The following is a 21403-nucleotide window of genomic DNA, read 5'->3' on the forward strand; positions in this document are numbered from 1 at the left end:
CTTAGATGTAAGCTCCAATGAGCTGAATAACTTCCTGCAGCAAGTGATGTGCTTGCTAGTACAACTACCAAAGAACTAGGCACCACGAACATCTGAAACTGCCATACAAGCATCATGAACATCAGGATTATACTAACATGTAACCAAGAATGCCCAATGGTGGTCTTGTGCGAAATTAGCGGACTCATGTCGATCTTCTGCACTAGAAGAACCAGATACTGCAAGACCAGTCTCTTTCTTTTTCTTTTCAGATGCTATGCGCTTCCTGCATTCAGAAATATCATGTCCAAGTTTCCTGCAATAATTACATCTCTTCTTCTTTTTGTTATCCCCTAAAGAAGAGGCAACATGTGAATGATCAGCATGGGAATGAGAGGGCTTTCCAGCTGAAACTTTGCCTTTACCTTTTTGTTTGTGATAGGCAGCAAATGCTTGATCACTAGCCATAGTAGCATTGCGATTCACATGACTTTGCTCCTCCTGAAGAAGAAGAGCAACAAGTTGGTCACCCCCTGCAACCAACCTCAACGTAGTAGCAAAGCCTTAATATGAATCAAGCAACCCATCAAGGGTATTAGAAACCAGCTGAGAATCAGGCATAATCTCATCAATGTTGGCCAATTGCTCTTTCAAATCCTTCACATTAGTGAGATAGGCATCCATGTTACCACCCTCATCGCAGTCCTTTCAGGTCTCCTACAGGTTCTAGCAAGCACCAAGAGACAAGACTGTTCCTGTGAAAGGCCTAAGGATAGTGTGGACGATGCGATATCCTTGAGGCTGCTTTGAGCTCAGCTTGCCAGTGGTTTGGATGCATGGATGCCTCTCACTTGGGTCAAGTCTAAAGTGGATGCCTGAGATTGCCTTGCCAATTGGATTCTAGTGGTACACTTAGTTTGGATTCCTTGAAGACAAATAGAGGATTTTCAGACAGAACAAAGGTGAGCCCTTGGTGTAAAGCATTTCCATTCAGAAGCATTAAATAAATACCAAAAGGGGTGCCAAGGCATTTGGGGCCAGTGGGTGCATTGTGTACTGTTTTCACTGAGCAGGGGCATTCTAGCCTCCCCTTTGTTGTTGTTGAAGTCTGTTTCTAAGTTTTACTAAGTGGTTGAAGTGACTGAAGCTTGCATTGTGGCTATTTATCTGAGTAGAAGAAGATCACTGCCCTTTTGTTTATTGAAGGCCGGTTACATTATCACCACGATATCCCGATATTGCGGGGCGAGGTGGCCTATAGATTCGAATTACCACAAGGTTATCAGGTGCACCCAATGTTTCATGTTTCTCGTTTAAAACAATTTTTGCATCTAGGAGACTTACTAATTAAGAGTGTAGTTTTGTTAGAGGAGATAGAGGATAATGCGAGGTGCAAACTAACAAGAATCTTGGACTGAGAAACAATGCAAGTGCGCAATCGGAAGATACCCACGGTGTTGGTTGCATCGCATGGTTTACTTCTATCTGAGGCGACTTGGGAATCCATGTACTGGATGCAAAGGATATTCTTAGAATTCACCATTGAGGACACTGATGCTTGAAGATGGAAGGAATATTAGGTTGAGATAACATGAGCTCTTAAAGTTGAGATAACATGACCTCTAAAGGGTCAATTGGCATTATGTTTAGATGAACGACATTTGTGATTTATTTGTGTTGCGCTTCATGTAGTACGGTCAAAAGGTTCAATGCCAAAGGCCAAGGATACTCCTATTTGTGAATTGTGCCTCAGGACAAAGAGACTGAAATGTATCCCAAGAAGGGATAGAAAGGGGGCATTTAAGAAAGGCCAAGGGTGAATAGCATGGAGTAGATAAGAAAGGCCTAGTATTCCCCTATTTGTGAATTGTGCCTACGGGCAAGTGGACTGAAATGTATCCCAAGGGGTAGAAGTGGGGCATCTAAGAAAGGGTCGAAAATTGTACATGTGGCATTTAGACTCCTCTAGGCAATTTGGGAACTTTGTAGTAGACGTATGAATTGCTCACGAATATATTTGTCGATTGAATTTGTTACGAAGCGTTACCTGAGATGTCCTGACAAAAGATTTTGCAGTTTGTTTGTCTTGTTTTATCCAAATACAAGACAGCTCGCATCCAACAACAGATATGAGAATGCATGGGATCTCAGCATGTCCAAGCCTCTCCCCTTCAAAGAACAAATAAAATCTATTGGCACATCCAAACTCGCCAAATGGGACGAATTCATTGAATCTGGAATTGTGAAATTGGTATTCGAGGTCACAGATATTATTTCATATGTGAAAGTACACTGATTTTCCCAAAGGTGGTGCCATTGTGAACATGTTCCTTGTGATCACCATGCCAAGGACTGTGCACCACCAAATTTATGTCTAATGCAACATGGGGTATCACCAAATGCAGAATATTTCTTCTTATTTGTTCGTCTGACAGTAATGTCTAATAAAAATTACCTTCGATTTTCTCCCGAGGCAGTCTCCTATCATAGGCTAAGCTGAGCATCTAAAGATTTACGATTCCTTGATTCCTTCATCTTTTTCTACCCATGCTATAAGCATAGCTCAATACCAAGGTTGCCCCTAAAGATGATTGACCGAAAGACGGCAAAAATCCAAGCCTACACTGGTATGTCAAAGGACAGCTTCCATATCACATGCAGATCTCAGCCAGTGTCAAATTCAAGGGCAGTGCCACCAAAAAACAGAAAGCCGAGAAAGCTCAAGATACAAAATATTAATGAGGATTAAAAAACACAGTTTATCATCTGTAATGTGAAAGAACTGGAAAGCTGAACAGGAGATCTCTCTTGAGTAGGAATCTAGACTTGTATGACTCGAAGCATGCAGCTGTGAGAGCATAAAAGTGATAACATGGTTCACATGCCTAATCAAGGTTATCATTTCCACACACACACAGATAGAGAGCTCCTAGATGGCACTATACCTGCCAGGCATAACGCTTTCCATTCATGTCAACATCAAAGTCTGCACATACACAAAGCACGAACAATGTGAATCTGCAAAAGTGCTCCACAATGCTCCAAACCATACATGCTAGTAAATGAACTATTGGACTTGTAAAAACAATACCAGCTGGATAGAAATCAATGATTGGAGAATTTGGATCGGTCATCAAAGGCCTATAATACTCAGGCAGGCAGGATGCACTGCATCACAAAAACAATGAGTATAAGACCCGCCTCTACAACCCACCTCCATTCAAATGGTTTGAATGGCTTCCCCAAAAAACAAAGAGAAACAGAAAAGAGAGAAATTGTGATTCTACCTTGCAGCTGGCAGCACCCCCATGAGCTGATCAAATGGTTTGAATGGCTTCCCCAATGAAAAATTGATATTGACTTGATCCAAATTTTTTAAATCAGATGCAAAAGGTGCATAGTGGTATGGGTAAAACCTGTAGATCATAATAGGAATCCACAAACCATCACAAATGTCTGTTTTAAAAAATGATTAAGTTATGATAAGAATAAATTCTCTCGAGTTACAAGAACAAGCCAAACTACCTTGTATGTTAGCTTAATTCTAAGCACACTTTTCATGTCGTATTTACTATTTGTACACCGCTTCCCAGCACATTATACATTGCAAGCTGTGAGTCCCACATTAAAGGACCTTACCTCAGCAACTACCCATTGAGGATACAAGTAAACCAGCTTCTGAGTTTTCAAGCGATGGCTCGGTGGTTCTCAATTCAATTTTCATTGTATAAGATGATGGAGCACAAGTCAAAGCCTGAGCCTGCCACAAGCCCTTTCCTCGCTCCTGGCCTTAGCCCTTTGCTTGCCACTTTAAGGTAGTATCAAGCACTTCAGGCTAAGAGATGCCTAGAGTACAAAGTTATTCTTTCGTTTCCCATGAGTCATTCGTTCTTTACATCTCCTCCTCCCACAAACTGAGATTCTAGGCATACATTCCCTCCCTTGGAGTGCCCCACATAATAACCTATTCAAAGGTTACAGAATCGGGGGATCCCTCGCCAAACTTGCATTGAGCGTTGGCTGCTTTCCAAAAACCCTTTGGGCTCAACTTGACACAACCCTTGGTAATGATCTTGGATAGTGGATTCAAGAGACATGTCATGCGACAGCCAAGATTAGCTCTGCAAAAATGAAGCAATCCTAAGGCCATACATAAAAATGGAAACAAATTTGCTCATAAAGGAAACTGATAATCCTTCCATATGCCTCACAGATAGTGGAATCAGATATATTACCAATGTGTACTAACAAGTGAGGGGGCCAGAAGGGGGAAGAAGAGCAAGAGGAAGAGAGTGTGAGAGAGAGAAGACTCAAGTGTGCGGGTGTGAAGTGATGAGCCACACCACAAACTCATTAGTTTTATTAGGATTAGGTTTTACCCTATGACTGTCTTAAGACAGTCATAGATGTCTTATCTTTAAGAAAGGGGTGGCAATGTGCCTTTACCCCAACAACCTCCCACCTAAAGGCCAATGTGCCTAAAGGGGAGAAAAGAATAAAAATTACAGCAATATACAGTTACTGTATACAAGACCATAAAATAAGAATGGTCTCATCCTAATCCCATGATGTGGCGGCAATGTGCAAACCGCTCAGTAGGCAAGCTCTTAGTGAGCAAATCTGCAGGATTATCATCAGTATGCACCTTCACAAGCTCAAGTCGCTTGTCTTCCAGTACCTCCCTGATGAAATGATATTTCACATCTATGTGCTTGGTCTTCTGATGAAAGACCGGATTCTTTGCCAACATGATAGCACTCTGACTATCACAATGCAAAACTGGCATATCTCCTGTAATGCCCAAGTCTCCCACCAGCCGATTAAGCCATATTGCTTCCTTGCAAGCCTCAGTGGCTGCAACATATTCAGCTTCAGTAGTTGACAGTGCAATGCATTTCTGCAACCGAGACACCCATGATATAGCACCTCCTGCAAATGTGAAAATATAACCGGTAGTAGACTTCCGGTTATCTGCATTCCCTGCATAGTCTGAGTCTGTAAAACCATGCACCAATGCATCCTGCCTACCATAGCATATGCACAAGTCTTTGGTACCCTTGAGATACCTCAAGACACCTTTCACTGCTTCCCAGTGCCGCTTGCCTGGATTTGCCATATACCTGCTGATGACTCCCACTGCAAAAGCAATATCCAGACGAGTGGCAACCATGGCATACATCAAAGATCCAACTGCAGATGCATACGGAACCTTGGCCATTTCAGCCTTATCATCATCTGATCTGGGGCTGTCCTTACTGCTGAGTTTTAAATGTGGAGGCAACGGGGTACTAATAGACTTCCCCCCCTCCATTTTAAAGCGCTGCAGTACTTTGTCAATGTACTCTTTCTGTGACAGAAACAAAAGTCCCTTGGACCTGTCACGAGTAATCCGCATGCCAAGAATATGATTTGCATCACCCAAGTCTTTCATGTCAAAAGACTTATGCAGTTGTTTCTTCAAAGCACTAATCTCATGCTGAGATTTACTGGCAATAAGCATGTCATCCACATATAGAATGAGTAGCATCAAACTGCCATCCTTTGCCCGTTTGGTGTACAAGCAATGATCGGTCTCACACCTATGATACCCTTGGGACTGCATGAAGGCATCAAACTTCTTGTACCATTCTCTTGGCGCCTGCTTGAGTCCATACAAGCTCCTCTTGAGCTTACACACAAGCTGCTCTTTCCCTTTAACAGCATATCCCTCTGGCTGACTCATATAGATCTCATCATGGAGATCTCCGTGAAGAAAGGCTGTCTTCACATCCATCTGACATAAATCCATGTCGTCATGAGCAACAAGAGCTAACACTGCTCTCAAAGTAGTCATCTTGACTACAGGGGAAAAGATCTCATCACAGTCAATGCCCTTCTCCTGCTTAAATCCCTTGGCAACCAATCTGGCCTTATACCTCGGTAAAGCATTTGAATCCACTTTGACTTTGTAAACCCACATGCATGGCAAAACCTTTCTGCCTGCAGGTAGCTGCACCAAGTCCCATGTATCATTTTAAAGTAGGGAGTCCATTTCTGACTGCATGGCTTTCTCCCACTTCTTTTTCTCCGTTCTTCCCATAGCTTCCTTAAAGCTGGAAGGCTCACCACAATCTGTCAACATGATAAAATCAGCCACATTATTGGCTCCTGGAACAAACCTGGCAGGAGGCCGTTGTACACGGGTGCTCCTCCTAACAAAATGTTCCGGATTAGGCTGCTGTCCAGCCTCTTCGTCATGCATGACGGGTGACTGTACCACCATATCTGGCTGTTCTACAGCCCCATCTGCTGGCATATCCAGTGGTGCATCATTGGCAAAATTATCTGGCTGATTTTCAGCCTGTATACCCTCTTGAACAGGGTTATCCGCAGCAGCCTGCTGCTGCATATAAATGGGCATTCTTTGCTGTCCAACATCATCATAAATAACCCTCTTGTATTCCACAGGTTGCACGGGTTCCTTGTGTACACTATCCTCTTTAAAGATGACATCATTGCTGCGTATAATCTTCCGTTTAGCGGGATCCCATAACCTGTACCCCATTTCACCTTCGTCACCATAACCCATAAAGATGCATCTGATAGACTTTGGCTCCAGTTGGGTGCGCAGTTCTTTGCGTACATGAGCAAAGCACTCGCAGCCAAATACACGTAAGTGCTTATATGAAGGTGGCTTGCCAGACCACACCTCCTCTGGCACTTTCAACTCCAAAGCCTTGTTTGGCGACCTGTTAATAATGTGAACTGATGTTTGCACGGCTTCTGCGCAAAAGCCATGGGGTAATGCAGCATAAGACAACATACATCGAACCTTCTCCTGAATAGTTCGATTCATCCGCTCACTTGCACCATTTTGAGATGCATTATGAGGGGCTGTGAGTTCCTGTTTGATGCCCTTAGCTTCGCAAAACTGCACAAAGGCATGTGACACATACTCACCCCCATTATCGGATCTGAGGCATTTCAGCCTACGACCTGTCCGATTCTCAACCTGAGCGACAAACTTCTTGAAAGCATCTAAGGCATCGCCCTTATGCTTCAAGAAATAGACCCACACTTTGCGTGTGGCATCATCAATAAAAGTAATAAAATATTTTGCACCCCCTAGTGATAACTGTGGCATCTCACACAAATCAGTGTGCACTAGATCAAGCGGTGCTCTATTCTGGGGAGTTCTCCTCTTATGAGGAGTCACAGAATGCTTGCCAAATATGCAATGATCACAAGTAGGCAAATCTGAAAAAGAAAGAGACGGCAGATAACCCAAACGTGACAGTTCTTGCATTCCTTTAACAGACATGTGTCCCAACCGGCTATGCCACAATGAAACCTTTGGCAGCTCGGTTATGGCAACAACATGATTACCCACACTGGAAACATAAAGAGGGTACAAGGTATCACTCTTAAAACCCTCAGCCACTACAGCCTGGCCATCAGTAATCACCCATTTGGAATCCCCAAATGTGGTGTGGTAACCACTGTCATCCAATAAGCCAGTGCTAATCAGATTTTTCTTGATTTGCGGCACATGGCGAACACCATCAAGCATAAATATGCGTCCATCATGGAATACTATCTGTATACTGCCAATCCCTGCAATCTGACATGCATAGTTGTTCCCAAGATGAACAACTCCATAAGTACCTGTGTAGGAAGTAAACCACTCCCTATGAGGAGTAACATGAAAAGAAGCACCTGAGTCCAAGAGCCAGGTGTGCATGTCATGGCCATCAATAACCAAAGCATGTGCTATTACAGCAGAAGAGCATAAAACATCATGTATGTCACTGTCACTGTCCTCTGCTGCAACATTCACTGCATCCAAGTCATCTGCCTTGGCCTTGCCTTTGCCTTTGCTTCCATTGCCTGCATCCTTTGTTTCAGCCTTCTTGGCTTTCTGATCCCGTATGAACTTGAAGCACTTAGACTTCACATGTCCCTTCTTGCCACAATAAAAGCATTCAATATCCTTTTTGCCACGGGACTGACTGCGGGATTTGGACTTACTAGCAGATCTCCCCTTCTGCTGAGTCCTGCCTCTATCCTGTACCTGCAAGGCATTTGAAGACTTGCTGCTCGCATTATTCTTCCTGCTCATCTCCTCCATAAGGAGAGAGCTCTCTACATCAGCATACATAAGAGTGACATTCAAATTTGACAGGGTGGTCTTGAAAGTGTCCCAACTCTCAGGGAGGGTACACAACAAGAAAGTAGCCTTGAACTCCTCATCAAGGTTCAATCCCTGTGCAGTAAGCTGTGTAAAGATGGCATTGAACTCACTCAAGTGTGAGGTCATAGCTGTACCTTCCTTCATGCGAAGATCAACCAGCTTCTTGAACCAATAAACCTTACTGGCTGAGCTCTTTTGGGCATACAACTCTTCTAGCCTCTGCCATAGGCCATAAGAGGTCTTTTCAGCCTGAACATTGAACACAAGAGTATCAGAAATAGTGAGCATGATAGCTGCCCTTGCGGACAAATCAAGCTCTTCCCAGTCATCAGCTGCCATGTCAGATGGCTTGACACCCTTCACCCTTATGGGCTTAGAAATCTTCTTTAACAGAAGTACATTCAAGCACTGTTCTGCCCATAATGCATAATTGTGTGCTCCTTCCAGTTTCTTTATGTTCATAATTGAAGATTCACTTCCCCCTGATGCCATATCAGATAAGGAAAGTACCTGTAGTCCAGAAAGACTGAATAAAATTCTGATTTCTCAGAAAAAACCTGCTCTATCAAGAGCCAAGAGCACTCACAATAGTGCTGTTTTTTACTGTCAGGAAAATCTGCAGCAAAACAGTAAATGTCCCTGCAAATACTGTACCTTCTGACACACTGTACCGTGCTCAAATAGGCATAAACAGTAATTTCAGAATGCTGCAGCTGCTCCACAAGTGCTTTAACAGTGCATCATTGGCTGACAAAACACAAAACACTTCTGTAAACACTGCTGTACTGGCTGTACTGATCACTTCTCCCACCTCAGATGAGGTATTGCACTGAGTTAATATGCATAAGCCACTTGGCAAACACCAAAACAAAAAATGACACTTCAGCCTGTCACAAAACCTGCAACAGAAAATAGGATAAATCCCAAGCAATCACCCTTCTGCCAAGGGGATAAAATGCATCTGAAGATTTCTGTCGGTAACCCAAGTGCTATCACACAAAATCTGGGCAAAAGCCCCTTGATCTGACACCTGAACCAAGTGAAGAACACCTCAACACTGAGGTAGCATGCAATGTGAAAATCTCTCTGACAAAATCAACCAACAGTGTAATGCATATACTGCCCTGTGTAGAAATGACATACACAGATCCCAACGTACAAACACTCAATGAGGAACCTTTTGAGCACTGTCAACGATGGACAGTTAGGGACCGAGTAAACTCGATGCGCCCTGGCCAAGCGTGGCTCAACTGAGGTTCTCTGAGTGTTGCACAAGAAATGTGACCTGCAAGAAAATGTCACCTCGACACTGCGGAAATCGAGACAAATGTGTGCTCTCTGGCACCACAGTGCCTCAAGGCAGACAAAGCATCAACTGTCGGGCAAAAGCCCTATGATCTGCTCACCCGGAAACTGAGATTCAAGCCCAGTAAAAGCATAAAAATCCTCTGCAAGATCAAGGCATTTCCTTCACGAAAACAGATAACTGTGCAATCAACCACACACTGTGGTTCTCTGCACCTCAAGCACGAGGTAAATGAAGGTACTTGCTGTACTTTCAAGAAAACACAGTTTTGAGAACTGAAGGATGATCCTGAGTGAAGAGCAAAGAGCTCTTTCTCCTTCTTTTTCTTCCCAAAAAAAAAATTCTGCCTGCTGTACTTCCTGTACCTGCGCACGTGTGCAGGGTACGGAATGCCAGAAAAAAAAATTTTGAATGTTCTCCCTGATGCAGCTCCCTGTAGGTACGATGACGTCCGTACTGTACGGACGCCCGTACGGAGTCCGTACAACGGTACGGACGGCCGTACGGCCGTGTACCTACTCGAACCTGTGCGAAGCCCGGACTAAGCCCGAGGGCTCAACAGCTAGCAGCTGCTATGCAGCTGCTGGCATGACGCAGCGCCGCCCTGCTGCAGCTAGCAGCTGCACTACTGCCCGCGCCCCGCTCTATGCCCGCGCCCGCGCCCTGCTCACGCTGCCACCAGATGGCTCGCGCTGTCGTCTGATGGCCCGTTGGCCCTTGCAGAGGCTAGGTAGAGGTCGAGGGGTGTGGGTAGGCAAGGGTAGAGGGAGAAGAGGCTCTGATACCAGTTGAGGGGGCCAGAAGGGGGAAGAAGAGCAAGAGGAAGAGAGTGTGAGAGAGAGAAGACTTAAGTGTGCGGGTGTGAAGTGATGAGCCACACCACAAACTCATTAGTTTTATTAGGATTAGGTTTTACCCTATGACTGTCTTAAGACGTTCATAGATGTCTTATCTTTAAGAAAGGGGTGGCAATGTGCCTTTACCCCAACAACAAGTTCTTATATGAATTTGTTCTTTGTAAGCCAAAGTAAAGATCAGCTGGTGGAGCTCATTATAAATTTACATCAAACGACAGAGATATGATCACTTTAGTTTCAAAGCTCGGAAAATATGTCTAACCTCTTTAAAAACATGTAGCAGTTCATATTCCATGTTTTTTCTGTTGCCATATAATCCTTCTCGATGGTGAGATGAGATACATCACTAACGTGTACTATGCAACAGATTCTTACATGAATTTGTTGTTTGTAAGCCAAAGTTAAGCTCAGCAAATGAAGGTAGAACTCGGCATGAATGACAAGAGATATGATCACCTTCTTTCAAAGGCCTGCCACTATCGCAAAAGCAAATGTATGGAATATGGATTGCCAAGCATGCTGTTATGGAATATAACCAAGGAACAAGGCTTCAAGAGGCCAACAAAAGAGACTAGATAATATTTTTGGAGTTTGTGCACTCAAAAATTTGTGAGAACCATTGGAGAGCAGAAAGAGGACAATTTTATGCTTTAAATGTGGTAAGCAATGGAACCCTAAGCAATGAGTGTAGGGATGTATGAACACTAAGATAACCAAGTTCAGAGATCCCAAATGAGATTCCCTTAAGATCCTTAAATGATTCATGAACAGCCAGACAATGCCCATGGCAGCCTTCAAAGTTTGGATCCTGTGTCTCTTTTCGTAACAACAAATGGATATTATGCACATGTCGACCCCTAGGATTGAGCAGCAAAAGACACTTACCTTCCAGCCCATTTTTGCACTTTATGCTCCATTACCAATGCCGCAACTAATGCTATGCCATTCAATGCATCTGGCGAAGCTAGCAAGAAGGGTGATGAGGCATGGCTCTCCACTTCCCATAGGAGTGCAAGGCAATGACGGTGTAGCATCTCACACGACCCAAAATGCAATTAATTCTAGCCAGGTAATTGGCCAAAGAATTGAAGAATAGTGTCCTATATGCATGACAGTCAACCCAGCCACATACAAGCAGTATCCCCTTTTTGTAGGATATTGGTATGCAGCAACCACCCGTGGATTTTACTGGCATATTCGCTAATATGCCTCATTAGTTGGCTCCTAAAAAAGAAGTACACAACACAATCGTATAAGAGAAAGGGAAGCCCATTAACAAAGCTCTTTATCATCTTCTAAAGAGGAAAGGGAAGGAATAGCACAACAAAAGAATGAATTTCTTGAGAAATATGACACCCTCTTAAAGCAGATGTCAACTACGCCTTTCTAGTGCTTTTGATGGGGGGGAAAAGGATTGCTCATGCCATATGTGAGCTGACTACAAAATTCCACAAGGCCACCATGAAGCGTTTCCAATCCTAAGGATTGATGATTTGTTGAACGAACTCAAGGGTGCTCATAATTTACAAAGGAGATTGTCGGTGCATCGATGCAGAGTTTATGGGTTACTTTGGTAGGACTTCTTTACAGCCTTGGGCACCATACTCACTCACAATACAACATACCATCCTTGATAGGGTGATTATCAGACCCCAGTGTCTAGAGGACAAACGGGTCTTACACGCACTGTAGATTGCCATCGGAGAGATGCAAGTCTTGTCCCATTAACTAACGATCGAGACAAGGAAAGCCACAAGCACGCCTAGGGAGCAAAGGATGTGTAGGCTATGCACACTGAGAAAGGTAGAGACAGAGAAGCACTTCCTATCCACTTGTCCACTGTGAGATCCAAGACAGTACCACTGTCTCTTTTAAGAAGGGCATGGTTTGGGCCACTCTCCCGGCTGATTCACTTTCATGCCCAAGTTTATGTTGGCCTCTATTTAATGGAGATGACTCTACTCCAACAAATCAGAGAGCAGGAGGTGATCGTGCCACAACAGGCTGACCGTGTGCAACGACATGTCACAGACTTCTATGCTTTCAAGTCATCCCCACGACATAGGGGAGTAGAGGAGGAGGAGATAGCCGACATGAGGAGAACATGGATCAGAGGGAAGGGACGGCACGGAGCAGTGAAACCAGAGACACAAAGAACACATGATGCGGAGGTAGACCAGAGCATGCACGATTGAGGTCCAACCCATCCTAGCTCTACTTGGAGGGGACAAGGCATCACCCTTGCTATAGCCCGTCCGATACAGAGATCACAAAGACCATGTCCGTGCCACAGCAAGAGATGACTCAACAAACACACAAAACGAGACATCTTTGCAACCCACAGGAGAGCCACCATGGCACCTAGTTACATATTTTGATCACCAGCTTTGAGTACTAGTTTTTACTTTGTCTCATAAGCCCACGAGGCCTCCCTAAGACGGGAATACATCTCTCTCTCATTGTACCGCGGAGATGCATGCAGCAGATCTGGGGATTGTGAGGCAGTGGGCACATGCAGATGCACTAGTAACACCGTATAGGAAGCATCTACTCAAGTTGGGGGCTATACATGACCTGATCATATGCAACGGCCTTCGTAGATGGCCATCATCTAGAGGAATCACTTGTTTCCCACATGGAGGAGGGAGTGGTACGGTGGACTACCTGCTTGGTCCACTAGCCTTTGCCCCACGGATACATGATTTTATTGTACCTCCTCTTCCACTCAGAGCCGACAACCCATATCTTACCTTCTGCATATTGATCGCCATGCCAACCATGAGGAGGGCCCCCCCCCACCCACTCGCGTTCAGATTCATTTTGGTCGTGCTCTTGACCCGCTGTACATGAGCCACCTGGCTTCTGAGCTTCCAGTACTACTTGGAGAGGGGATGGACCTTGCGCATGCATCAGACACCCTTATCTCCGTGACACAAGATGTTGCCACCAGATCCTTTCCCACGACACGATTTGCGCGTGTTCTAGATGGGAAGATGTCCCAAAACCCTTGGTTCGATGATGAGTGCACAGAGATGAGAGCCCACCGTACACGTGAGCGAGCACTGGAACACTTAACTTCACCAGAGGCAAAACGTATCTCACGCCAAGTGACACGACGGAAGAAGCAGGCTTTCCTCATGCGCAGAATGGATGAAATGATCAGCTCCTTTCGCGGAGGAGACCCTACTATGGGATGGGGGCTCTTGTCGAAGGGGAAGTTGCCCATCCCCATTACAGATCCAACAGTATGGCACACATATGCATGCTCCCTATATGATGTCCCAGGTCAGGCACCACCTGATATGTCCTCCATGCCTAGACCCACTACATGTCATCTATTCACTGCACAGAATGTACGAGCTACCCTTTTCCGGCTTCATAACCGGAGATCACCAGACCATGAGGGACTATGCATTGAGCATTTTGCACAGCCCTGGAGGTCTTACACGACCGAATATGCGGAATGATAGATCTTTTCACTGAAAGAGAGATGCATGACAAAGCTAAGGCATCCCGTGAATCCCATCTCTTCTGCTCTGGAGTATTGACTGTAGCTGCACCAACAACTTGTCCTGTAGCTGCACCCTGTGCACGACCTCTTCCACCTCCTTGCTGAGGAGGGGTAGCAGGTGCAATATCTGCTGGTCGGATCTCATCCCCATTGACATAATCCCATAAATTTCGAGAAATCAGAATATTACGTACCATGAAACTCCAGAGGGAGTAGTTGGTACCATCCAACTTGTCTTCTTGTGAAAGACCACCAAACTGAAACTCATTCTGATTTTGATGGGCCATATCTGAGAAAAAGATTGGAGCAGATACAAAGCTGAATTCCCTTACTGGGAATGAAATGCACAACTCCCAAAAACACAGCCAAGCACGGGCTGTAAATGCAACTTAGATTTCTGTACTTGCACTGTCAGAAATCTGTCCAAGCATCAAAAACTCTCCAAAATCTGCCAAAAGTGCTTCAAACACTCCAAGAAAGGCAGTATGAACTGAATACTCCAAAAAATGCTCTCCCAACACAAAAGCCCCAATTTGTGGCTTGAAATTGCAACCAGAAAGGGGCAAAATTACTAAAAGCCCCAAATCTGCAATTTTTGAACAAAAGCCCCAAATTTCAGACTAGATCTGCAAATCTGTCTGTAAAAGCCCCAAATTTTAAACAAAATCTGCAATTTTGCTCCAGATGTAGCTCCGAAACTGCACAATGATTGCAATGTCTGCAATATACAAAATGCCCCAAATGTACTCCCAAACAACTGAACCAAACTATGGTTTTCTGCAAGATGTGCCTGTCAAAGAACACCTGTGGCTGAAGGAAACCCGTGTAAATCTGCAAGTACAGATTGTACGGATGAACATATTGTTGCCACACGTGTGGTACTGAAGGACTGCACACAGATCTATGGAAAGTACAGTAAGTACGGACTGTACTGTACGGTACGGTACGTACGGACTGTACGGCAGGTGCGGAAATGACAGCGCAGGTACGGGGCGAATCTGTACGGAAGTTGCAGCGCAGGTACGACGATCCGTACGGCACTGTACGAAAGCTGTACGGCGAATCTGTACGGGCTGTACGCGAGTTGTACGGAGATGGTACGGAAGCTGTACTGGAGGGAGCTCATTCAGTTGAATCAGCTTATGCAGGTACTCTTCTTGATGAGGAGGAGCCTGAGACATTTGAAGAAGAAAAAGATAATGTGCATCGGATGAATGCCATGCACGTGAGTTGCAGTCCAATAATAAAAATCAGACTTGGGATGTTGTGGATTTGCCACCAGGTAAAAATGCCATAGGTACACGTTGGGTTTTCAAAGTCAAAAGAAAGCCAGATGGGTCCGTTGATCGGTACAAGGCAAGGCTGGTGGTAAAAGGATATGCTCAAAAAAAGGCATAGAGCTCCTACATCCAGGATGACAACCATCAGGTCAGTTATAGCCATGGCTGCAAATTTTGAATGGAATGTTCATCAGTTGGACATTAAAACAGCTTTCCTTAATGACGACTTGTTGGAAGAGGTTTATGTCAAACAACCTCCGGGCTTTCAAATTTCAGAAAATGCACTTTAGGTATGCAAGCTGAATAAAGCTTTGTATGGGCTGAAACAAGCCCCACGTGCATGGTATGCCAAAATTGATGCCTTTCTGACCAGCAAGGGGCTGCACAATAGTCCAACTGAGAGCACCCTCTACATCAAGAAGGATGGGGGGGATATTCCTTATGTAGATGACATGCTGCTCACCGGATTAAATGAGGAAGTAATTGCAGATTTCAAGGCCCAATTGAAAGCTACATTTGATATGTCAAACGTGGGCTTGTTACATTTCCTTTTGGGGATCCAGTTTATTCAAGAGAAACGTGGCATTGTTATGTCTCAGTCCAAGTATGTTACAAAAGCTCTTGGACAGATTCAACATGCATGATTGCAAGCCTATGTCCACTCCCATGGAGCCGGAGCGGAAGCTTACAATGCATGATGCGAGTGAATCAATTGATGTCACACTCTATAGTCAGGCTGTTGGATGCCTCATTTATCTCTGCAATACACGACCTGATATTCAGTTTTCAGTTTCTCAGGTGAGAAGGCATATGCACAGCCCAAAGATTATGCATTGGCAGGCTGTAAAACGCATCTTCCGTTACTCGCAAGGTACAAAGTCTTTTGGCTTGATGTTTCCCAGGGGGGGTGACTTGCAAATGCATGCTTACAGTGACTTAGATTGGGCTGGAGACTATGATACTAGGCAATCCACCAGTGGGAATTGTTTCTTTCTAGGACATGCTTGCATTTCTTGGTTGAGCAAGAAACAGTCTACAGTGGCTACCTCCTCATGTGAAGCTGACTACAACGCAGCTTTCACAGCGGCAATTGCAGGTGTTTGACTGTGTCGTTTATTTGCTGATCTTCATCTTTCATTGGAGGGTCCTTCTCCGATTCTCACTGATAGTCAGAGTGCTATAGCAGTGGCAAAGAATCCTGTGTTTCATGCTCGCACGAAGCACATTGAGGTTCACTATCATTATGTCAGATGCAGGAGAGATCAGTATGATCTATGTGTCAACACATGACAATGTTGCAGATATCTTCACCAAAGCACTTCCACGTGAAAAGTTTGACTACGTTCAGCTCTCTTGCTTCCTACTCTCACTCTCTCATTTCTAACAATCTTGACCCCGATCCTAGCACAACTATTCAACCATGCCATATGCCATGGCTTCCCACCTACCTGGAGCACCACCACCATAGTACCGATACACAAGGCAGAGGATCCCATGGACACTGGGAACTACCGCACTCTTATGATTGACCGCACTTTGGCTAAGATATACGGGTCGATACTAGAGAGGGAGATCAACAGCCACACAAAGGTCACGGGCAGCGTGCACTTGGGCAGGCGGTCTTTCGGAGACAACACTCCACCTTGGACCACATTTTCACCGGCCATTATTAAGGAGGCGAAGTCGAGGCATCAGAAAGTCTATACTTGTTTCATGGACTTTCGTAAGCCATTTGACATCCCACGCTCTCGCCTGATCAATAGGTTACAAGAGTTGCAACTCCCAGAGATCATGATTTGGGGAGTTATGAGTCTGTATGAGTCTGTCAAAGGGGGGATACGTGCCCAAAGAGGCATGTCAGACTGGGTTGACAGCAATATCGGAGTAAAACAAGGTTGTTCCCTATCGCCTACCCTTTTCGGGCTCTATATCGATGAGATCACTTCTTTTGTCAATTGCCTGGGTGGAGAGGGCTCGCTTCTAGTCGACCTGATGGTGCATATATTGTTATACCCCCATGACATTGTCCTCATATCTTCCTCAGCAAAGGGACTGCAAAATCCTCTAGAGGCTCTGGAGATGTTCTGTAGAGAGAGAGATTTGACTGTTAACCTTGGGAAGACCAAGGTTATGATATTCAACACCTCGCAAGCAGTGTCTCATGAACATAGCTTCACATACCATGATGACCCTGTGGAGATAGTGCAATCTTACACATTTTTGGGGGTAGTGTTCACCGGGCCAAGTTTCACGATGATCCATGCAGGTACGATACGACTCACACGAGGATGGAGCGCTCTAGCCCGACTAGAAGGGTGATGCGTCCAGGCACACTTCCAAGACCCTCCAATGAAGGGTTGACTTTTTGACACATTGGTGAGACCGACTGCCATATATGCAGCACCCTTCTGGGGGAGTGATATTTCAATGACAGAGTGGAGGAGATTTGAGAGGCTATAGGTGACTATGGGATCTAGGATGATTTGGAGTATGGGATCCAGGATGATTCAGACTATGGGATCCAGGATGATTCAATCCACCACCAGATTATACAGGCCAAGTTTGTGACCCCTCTCCAGGTTGATGCCATCTGACATTCCTCCACAGACTCTGGGCCTTATCCCATTGGAGATTACCAAGGCTAGCATTAGAGTCCACTAGGCGACTAGCAGAGCGAGCGGTGTTGATACGGTATGGTATGCACGGATATCCACGTGGTTTGGTAGTCACAGCATTTAGATGGACAGACTTCCCTATTTTCAATACAGTTTGGATGCACCACCCAAGATGATCCCCCGAGATGAGATCGACCGTATTATACGGTTGGACCTCCTCCAGCTCCATACATCTAGGACCACTTCCTGAGGGTCTCAGAGCACGGTCTTGTTATCAGACCTCAGTATCTCGAGGACAGGAGAGTCTCACATGCACTGAGGGTCGCCATCGGTCAGTTGCGAGTCTCATCACATCAATTGCGGATTGAGGCAGGGGGAGCTGTAGGCATGCCCCAGAGAGAAGAGGACTTACACACTATGCCAGATGGAGGAGATCGAGACGGAGGAGCATTTCCTGTGTGTTTGCCTACTCTATTATAAGATAGGAGGACGATACCACTGCCTCTTTTAGGAGGGGCATGGCTTTGGTCCACTTACACGGCTGATCCATTTTCACAATCAAGTCTGTGTTGGGCTCTACCTGATTGAGATATGTCGACGGAGAGACACATTGATGCAACAGATAAGAGAGCAGCAAAGACTAATGCCACAGATCACCAATATCAATAGGTCACAGACTTTTGTTACAAACTTCTATGCATCTAAGTCACCTGCCGGTGAGGCTGAGGGAGAGGAGCTTGCAGAGATGAGAGCATCATGGATTAGCAATGGGAGAGTCCACCACGATGCGGCCAAACAAGGGACACGCACTCCACGTGCGACATGAATAGGTACCAGAGCACGCACGATTGAGGTTCGGTCTATCTCAGCCCTTCTCAAAGGCAACCGCCAGAGACGAAGCATTACCCTTGACATAACCCACTAGATCCAGAGATCGAGGAGACCACGCCCTCTCCCACACGGCGAGACAACTCGACAAAGACAGATATGAGAGCTCATCACATCTCATCAGAGAGCCACTAGGTTACCTGGATATACGGAACCTAAGCATGTACTAGGAGTGCTAGCTCTGAGCGCCTGACACTCCTCTGTTATTTGGCTTTCACTACTCTAGCACTTCGACACTTGATTCATTTTTTTAAGCACTTTAGCTTTTTAGCTTTCACTAAGGGTCTTAGTGAACCATTTTGTCACATGCACCCCTACACTTGGGTGCAAGTTGACACACTGGCTACATCGACAAGTGCATTATAGTTCCCAGATAGGAGATTTCGTCGTATGCTATGACCCCTTTGTGAGCCCTTGTCCAGGGACAGTCACGGACAAGCTACGTAGGTCAGTCTCTCAGCCTTAGGTCAACTCAGTAGTCAGTTCTTGTTCACTAGTACCCACTGGAGAACAGTAGGTCAAGTGTTTCCATCTTATAGTTTAGGTCTTAGCCTAGGTTAGGAGTCCCTTTAGGGTCCCCAAAGGCTGGACAGGTAAGCAAGGAAGGCAGCGTGCAAAGGCTGCCCAAATACTCCCCTGGCAAATGAGCCAGGGAGGGCTTTTTATAGGCTGGTTGTAGGCCAACCAGTCTGTAAAACAGACTGAGTCGGTCTGTTTACAGACTGGGTTGGCTCAGTCCAGCCCTATAAAAGGGCCCCTTGGCTGCCCTGTTTTCTCATTCAGTTTGCTCCTGCCTTCAGTCCTCCTACAGCTCCACTTCAGCCTCCTGTGCAGCCCCTGAGATCCGCAAATCTGGCCCTGCTCTAGCCTCAGGCCCTTGGCCATCAGTTCAGCCTGATCTGAAGGTGACCACACAGCACAACAGTCGGAGGTTTGGACCAGCAAACAGAGAGAGGTTTGGACACTGTTTCCTCAGCTTTCTCAGCTCTCTTTTACAGTATACACAGCTCACTCTCAGCTCTATATTTCAGTCATCTCTCAATTCTCTCATAGGATCTATCACTTCTAGTTTTCACTCTCTCACTCATGCAGTAACCCTGCATTCCGGTAGACAGCACAAGCCTCTTCCTTGCCTTGCAGAAGCGTCCTACATCGTCAGTGTGGACAGCATCAAGGTCTCGGTATTGGTCAGCCTTTCAGGTCTTTGGGTCTACTATACGTGTGTGCACAGTGAGCTCTTCAGAAGCGTGTTCCATGCTCTCTTGAAGAGTGTTCTTTGTATTTCTCAGTTCTCCAAGTATAAAGCAAATTCTCCCCTGATTGGGGGAGGGGGCCCTCAGTGGGTACAGGGACCCAATCGGTTGTCAATTCTACTCTCTCTCTACCCTCACCTCCTTTCTCTCTCTATGGTAAACAACGCTCATTCCTCGCTAAAGGTTTAAAGAAGGTCTTGCTGTGAATTACACGATCAGATAACCGTTGCATGCTACATTGGTATTAGAGCTTCGGTCTGTATCCAGCTTGACTACCGCGAGTGTATGGTTGTCCTGAGATCCGGAAAGGACACACAATCAAGTGCCATGGAAGGGTCAGGAAAAGATTTCAACCGCGAAGACTTTGAAGAGGAGAAAAACTACCAACAAGATACGCTTCCACCAAATGCTCAAATGATGGCGAACCTTCTAGAGCAGAATCGGGTCCTGCTGCAGCAACTCGAAGAACATTCATCCCAGTTGGAAGAAAGCAGAAGACAGCAAGACCAAACAAAACAACGTCTGGAGGAAAAAGAAGCAGAAAAGCCTCTGGAAGAAAGAGGGACCACAGATTTTGAAAAACTGCTCTTGATGATGCGTGAGGAACGCAAAAATGAGGAGGCGCTGCAACGCGCAGAGCTCGCCCAGGCAGAGAGGCAACAAAAGCTAGACCAAGAGGCGATGCTTCTCCAACACAAACAGATGTTAGCCGCTATGTAGGCAAGTTTGAGCGCAGCAGCCGAATCCGCCACGGCTTCGCCATCGACAAAGGTAACACCACTCACTCACTCCAAATTTTGTTTAAGTATGATGGTAAGTGTGACCATTTAGCAATTTTACAGTTTATTCATCAGTTTGCAGCTCATTTTCCGTTAGCACGGATTCAAGATTAGCAAGATAAAGTCCACCTTGCAGCCCCTCATCTTACAGGTGAGGCGGCGGGCTAGTAAGCATACTGACCCAAACACGTTCAAGACAAATTTCATCTGGGCAACGTTTGTGACCGACCTCAAAGCCCGTTTTCTCCCACCCCAATATCTGCTTAACCTGGAGGATGAGTTCGCTCGTCTCTCCCTGAATGGTTTGTCTGTGTTGACATACAGTAACAAGGTCATCACACTGGCACAACACTTGGGCGTGATGGAGAGTGCCAAGATGAAGCAATTCATTCGAGGATTGGACACGAACATACGTTTTACCATTCGAAACTTCGACCCGCTGGATTACGAGCGAGCGCTGGCTCTCGCACAGAATCAAGAGATGATGCTGAATGGAGAAAAGCCCAAGCAGGTCCAGAAAGATTCCAAAGCCCCGCAGCATTCAAACAACACAGCGGGTAAGGATTAGAAGAAGGACAACCAGTTCCAAAAGAAAGACGACCAGACTTCTGGTCAAAAGGAGTCCAAGCCAAAGATGACTCCGGATGAGAAGGCTAAAGCAGGTATTACGGGAGGCTATTTACAGTTTGACGAGCAGAAGCGGTACCCCCGGCTTGTTCACACACATCACGCATAAGGCCATCCAGTTCACTTTTTCAGTTTAGA

At 45.5% G+C, this 21403-nt stretch overlaps 1 protein-coding gene across 1 annotated transcript in view; it reads right to left on the minus strand.

Moving 5' to 3' along the window:
• The window catches only part of LOC147899930 (5'-3' exoribonuclease 3-like), a 115805-nt gene that overhangs the window by 13633 nt on the left and 80769 nt on the right, over positions 1-21403 (minus strand). Inside the window, exons 15-17 of the mRNA XM_087376974.1 lie at positions 3267-3395; positions 3071-3147; positions 2925-2965 (exon numbers count right to left, since the gene is read on the minus strand). Of these exons, the coding sequence (XP_087233100.1) occupies positions 2925-2965; positions 3071-3147; positions 3267-3395 (247 nt within the window). The remainder of the gene's footprint in view (positions 1-2924; positions 2966-3070; positions 3148-3266; positions 3396-21403) is intronic.

This window comes from Dipteris shenzhenensis, chromosome 7 (genome assembly GCF_047967505.1).
Source record: "Dipteris shenzhenensis isolate YYH24624 ecotype China chromosome 7, Dip_SZ_1.0, whole genome shotgun sequence".
Taxonomy (NCBI): Eukaryota; Viridiplantae; Streptophyta; class Polypodiopsida; order Gleicheniales; family Dipteridaceae; genus Dipteris; species Dipteris shenzhenensis.